General features: G+C 37.4%; 1 protein-coding gene across 6 annotated transcripts in view; it reads left to right on the forward strand.

The window, feature by feature from the left end:
* Pus10 (pseudouridine synthase 10) overlaps nucleotides 1-4,794 on the forward strand; it is an 80,708-nt gene extending 75,914 nt beyond the window's left edge. For all 6 annotated transcript variants that reach the window (XM_048352865.1, XM_048352862.1, XM_048352866.1 and 3 more), the window contains 2 exons: nucleotides 510-609; nucleotides 4,352-4,794. In XM_048352865.1, the coding sequence (XP_048208822.1) occupies nucleotides 510-609; nucleotides 4,352-4,390 (139 nt within the window). In that variant the 3' untranslated portion in view covers nucleotides 4,391-4,794. The remainder of the gene's footprint in view (nucleotides 1-509; nucleotides 610-4,351) is intronic.
* The last annotated feature ends 1,206 nt before the right edge of the window (nucleotides 4,795-6,000 follow it).

Raw genomic sequence — 6,000 nt, forward strand, 5'->3', positions numbered from 1 at the left:
GAAGCCAGGGACAGTGCTCAGGCCCTGAGTCCAAGCCCCAGGACTGCCCCCCTATCCCCCTCCCCCAAAAAAGGAAACTTGTCTTTTATATTTAAAGAAGCACTAAAATGTAATTTTTAGAATCTATATCCAGTATTGACATTTTGATTCTTTGTTTTAGTGGAACTGGGGTTTTAACTCAGTGTGTCAGATTGATTAGGCAAGCATTCTACCACTTGAGCCTACCCTAGTCCTCAAATTTTGTTGATCTCATTTTGAGATGAGCTATTAAGAAAAAAGAAAGCCATGGCTTTTGCTAATGTAAACACAAATCACGGGTTGGTACTGACCACCAGCCTGAGAACCTCTTGGTCTCTGAGACACATGCTTCTAGTCAGAGCTCAGAAATGACCTCCTTTTTTTTTTTTTTACATTTTTTCTTTGTCTTTTAATTCCCCTCAACTTGTCAAATCTCATGCAATAGTTGGTATTCCATGGCTATCCTCGCTTTTTCCTTAAACAGACCCCAGCTACATTAAAGAGTTTGTGCATGGAGATTTTGGGAGAACCAAACCAAACATTGGCTCCCTGATGAATGTAACTGCAGACATTCTTGAGCTGGATGTGGAGGTAAATTGTTTTGTTGTGGGATGCACATATCAATTAAATTCAACCAGTTAGGTCCTTTGACATTAAGCCAAGTAGCACAACCTTCACAGGTATTTGAAAAATGATTTAAAAAAATCTTACTGTTGCATTGTATTGCAAGGGGGGACTGTTATCAGAATTTTTATTGTATTTTAAATATGAGGTATTACTGTTATTGTTATTGGTTTTTTGGTTGTTGTTGTTTTGTTTTTGCCAGTCCTGGGGCTTGAGAACTCTGGGCCTGGGTGCTGTCCCTGAGCCTCTTTTTGCTCAAGGCTAGCACTCTATCTCTTGAGCCACGGTGCTACCTCTGGCTTTTTCTATTTATGTGATGCAGGGCTCCAGGCATGCTAGGCAAGCACTAAGCCACATTCCCAGCCCCCTTGTTTGTTTTTTGAAACATCGTTTTTTTGAAACATCATTGTATGTAGCCCAGGCTGGCCTTGTATTCACCATCCTCCTGCTTCAGTCTCTCAAACACTGAAAGCATACATCACCACATGTGACTAAGGCAACATTTATGATCCTTGTGGAATATAGCGAATTTATTCATTGGCATCAGTTACCATCATTTTCTGATTTGCAAATTAAACTCAGATTGAACTCTTAATTCACAAAAGAAAATAAAAGTGTAAGTGCCCTCCATGTCCTTTGGGACTCTTAATGGGCTCCTTTTCATACATGTTTTATTGAGAATTTTAGCCAAAAAAAAAAGTATGTTTGCATGTGTATTAATGAATAAGGCCTTAGAGAGTTCTGAAAGGAATTCATGATTTGACTTACAAAAATCACTTGGAAAGAATGCAGAGACAGATATTGGTGGCTCATGCCTATAATCCTGTGTACTGGGGAGGCTGAGACTCAGAGGTTACAGTTCAAAGCCAGCCAGAGCAAAAAAAATCTGGCAAACCTCATCTTCCAAATAACCTGTAAAAAGCCATGCCGGAGGCGTGACTCAGTGTTAGTGCCAGCTGTGAGCTAATAAGCCAAGCGAGATTGTAAGGCTCTGAGTTTACACCCTGGTGCTAGCAAAAACATTAAAAAAAGAATTTATGGCACTTAGAAATGTATATTTTGGACACAGGAAGGAAGTGAGACTAGCTGATGGTTATTTCTTTAAGCAGTTCTCAAGCAAGACATGATTATAATCCCAGCACTTGGGAGACTGAAGCAGGAGGTCCACAAGTTTGAGGCCAGCTTGAACTAGACAGCAAGATCCTAACAAAACATAAAATCATTCTTGAAGGGATCTCTGATGTGGTCCAGAGCAGTTCAGTAAGTGATCCCTTTAATATCACTTTCTACTCTTCCAGTTTGAATTGAGATAAGTTAAATTCTACAGTAATTAAAACAATAGATCTTTCTGGTAGTTCTCCCTTTTTATTTTTTATTTTTTGAGTATCAGTATACATTGAATCACAAATTTATGCTTCTTGATGGAACTCTGAATAGTAGAGCTCCTCCTGCCTACCCCTACAACCACCCAAAATCTTAGGAGAGGTTACGTTTTCATTTGGGAATGATTTCAAAGTTAAGAAGTGGGTATATTGCCCAATGTAAAAACAATGTGGCAGTGAAATGTTCATGATTACCAATTATCCCAAGTGCTTTCAGTTAGACTTTCTATAGTTCTTGCAGTGCAGCAGTGATATGCTTTCAAGGGTTCAGGGAGCCTCTTCAATGATACTTGTCATTTTAAGGCAGACAGCCTTCTGTTAAAGCAAATCCTAACTGCATTCTTGTTTGTGTGTTGGGGTGGGGGAGGGGTAAAGGGTTTGGGGGATAGAAACCAGGCCTCACAAACACTAGGCAAGCACTCTACTCAGTCATATCCTCAGTCTGCATTCATCTTCATTTATTTGTAGAATAGCTTACAAATGTCAGAATCACAGGTAAAGGGTTCTCAACCTTTGATTATCCACTGTGATCACCTGTAGCATTATATATGTACATATATATACTTTTTTTTTTCTGGTCCAGAGACTTGAACTGAGGGCCCAGGTGCTGTTCCTGAGCTTTTGTGCTCAAGGCTAATGCTTTGCCACATGAGTCACAGTTCCACTTTCAACATTTTGCTAGTTAATTGAAGATGAGTCTCATGGACTTTCCTGCCTAGGCTGGCTTTGAACCATGATCTTCAGGTCTCAGCCTCCTGAGTTGCTAGGATTACAGGTGTGAACCATCAGTTTCTGGGTTCACATTTAATGTCTTTAAACACAGCCATATGCCTACCCTTACTTGCCCTCAACACACACAGTTATGATTACTGATGTGTCATTTTCTGTTTGAGAAAATACTTGGTGTAAATGTGGGTGGTGGTTTTATGTCTGTGTGCTGAAAAATTACCAAACTATCTTTTTGAGATCTGTAAAATACATACAGGTTATTTGGGCTTTGCTAATAATTTTTTTTTTTTTTTTTTTTTTGGCTAGTCCTGGGCCTTGGACTCAGGGCCTGAGTACTGTCCCTGGCTTCTTCCCGCTCAAGGCTAGCACTCTGCCACTTGAGCCACAGCGCCGCTTCTGGCCGCTTTCTGTATATGTGGTGCTGGGGAATCGAACCCAGGGCCTCGTGTATCCGAGGCAGGCACTCTTGCCACTAGGCCATATCCCCAGCCCCTTTGCTAATAATTTTTATGAATCTGGAAGTGAAATAGACCTGTAAAAACAATACTTTTAGTAAATCATTGAATGTTTTAGAATTTAAGTATGAATAAAAGCCAAGGATACACTGGGGCTTGAACTCTGGGCTTGGGCACTATCTTGAGCTCTTCATCTCAAGGCTAGTGCCCTACTACTACTTTGAGCCACAATGTCACTTCCAGTTTTCTGGTGCTTAATTGGGGTAAGAGTCTCACAGACTTTCCTACCTGGGCTGGCTTTGAACTGTGATCCTCAGATCTCAGCCTCCGGAGTAGGTAGGATTACAGGTGTAAGCCACTGGCGCCTGGCTGATTTTTTTTTTAAGAGCTTTCTCTTAAGTTTTTTAAGACAGTATGCCTTGACACATGTGGAAGTGATTTGTTTATGTGGCAACAAAGTGGGCTGCTATTTTAAGGTTTTATTCTAGAAGAGCAAGATGAAAGTACATAGAGGTAGGTAGAGATGAAAAGAGATTAAAAAATTGTGAAATGAAAAGATCCTGTTTTCAGTTCTAGATCTTTCATTTTCATTTGGTAAATTATAAATAAGGCTGTTGTTGATAGATGATTGAGTACAGCCCTGTACTGAATAATGCTATTCCAATCAATAGTGATTTCATAAGACAGTGTCACCTACCTGTTTTAGTTTGAGTAAGTCCTCTGTTTACAGTAATGAAATCACTTAATGCATTTCTCAGAAATATAGCATAATTGCCAAATGACACATGACTATATTTCTTAAATATAAAGCTGAAGGAAAATGATTAGAATAAAAGTTAAATCTGAGGAAACACTGGTATAGTTACCTGAATTTGAATGCTTATAACTTCACCCATAAAGAACATTTAAAATTTGAAAATGTGTTCTATTGTCTTACTAATCAAGAGGTACAGGTACTAACTAGCCAAGTAATAAAACATTATTAGTTCATTTAGAAAGACCTCCTGCCAAATATTCTTGCTATGAACTGTAGAAGTATTAAATTCAATAGCTCGTTCCATCAAATGTAATTTCTTCTGTTAGATTATAATCATCAAATGGTGACCAGAATATCTGTTTTAATTACTGTTTTGTCTCTTCTAGTCTGTAGATGTTGACTGGCCACCTGCCCTGGGTGACTGACTTAATTTTGATCAGAACAAATAAGAGATTTCCTGTCACAATGTGGACATCCTGGAAAAATGGCTGTTGATCCTCCGTATAACGGTGTCTTAAAAACCATTTAGATCATGTTGATCTGTTTGAAAATCTGTTGTAACATCTCAGGATTTACATATATGTATATTTTGTGTTGAATTGTTCCAAGAATGTCTTACGATTTTTCTCATTCTCTCTTCCACAAGTCAAACTATGAATAATGAAACCATTCTTCCTCTTAATTCATTTAAAGAGGTACTCAAACAGAAAATACTCTGTTGATCTCAGAAATTTAATTACTCTTAGCAAGATTTCCTCAATAGGAGACATACTATCTTTTAAATCATGTTCTAATTTTTTAAATTATCTGAATTAAAGTTATAACTAGATTAAAGTAGCATAATATTTTATGATATTCTGAGATATCAAGTTCAAATCTGACATCATTAATATTTTTTCCTGGTAAGCTTCAAGCAAGCTATTACCAGTGGAAGTACTTTGGGGTATGATCTGTCACAAATCTTAATGACTTCAAGTTACTATTTTAATAAGCTAAAATGGTCTATACATTTCTCCTGTGGAGAGAAAGTGAACCTTAGGAATTGAGGAATACCTTGCTAAGAGATACTCATAAATCTCTTAAATAAGTAAAAACAAGTGCCTTTGATAACTTTAGTCTCAGAGTTAAGAATTTGAAAAATTGAGATGCTAAACTAAGATAAATTGGAATCATTTCAAAGTGGAAATGTATAAGATTTTTAATGACAGACAAGCTCTCTAAATATGGAAACCAAAGAATAAAAGTTAAATGACACCTAAAAATGGTTAGCTACTTCCATATCCAGAACTAGAACTGATGAGTTAGGCTCTAGGATCCTTTCTGGTATATTCTTATATCATCACCTATTGTGAGGGAAACATCTGATCCCAGTTACACTCAACATGAACATGAACCCTGACTTTTGGGATGTAAATTATTCAGGAGCCAAAAGGGGGAGGGAAAATAGTTTTCATAAAGTCTCACGTAATTGTTATTTGTTAACAAGCTGATTAAAAAATAGCATGAAGGAGAATATTAAATAATCTACAGAAAATATATGAGTCATTGAGAAAATTTTCAGAAAGGCTCACTGAAATTTCAGATTGAAGTGTTCATCATTTCCATCAGCTAATTATTTTTGTTAATTGTTTTCTAGGATACATGACTAGGACAGTATTTGACAACTATTCCTCCTCTCTATTTAAACATAGTTCATAGACACCAAGATCAACTTTAGGCATTAGGAAAATTGTTTTAATTAACATGAAAAAGTCAGCTTGCTAATTTGAAACCATGTATGTAAATTATACCAAATATTTCTCATGATCCCAATGACAGATAAGAATAATATCAGAAATAAACAGATGAAAATGTAAAAAACTGGATATTTCTCAGTTTCTGGAGATTTTTCTTTTTCAGTTTCTGTTTTTTTTGTTTTTTTTTTGGCCAGTCCTGGGCCTTGGACTCAGGGCCTGAGCACTGTCCCTGGCTTCTTCCCGCTCAAGGCTAGCACTCTGCCACTTGAGCCACAGCGCCGCTTCTGGCCGTTTTCTGT

This window comes from Perognathus longimembris, chromosome 8 (assembly GCF_023159225.1).
Source record: "Perognathus longimembris pacificus isolate PPM17 chromosome 8, ASM2315922v1, whole genome shotgun sequence".
Lineage (NCBI taxonomy): Eukaryota > Metazoa > Chordata > Mammalia > Rodentia > Heteromyidae > Perognathus > Perognathus longimembris.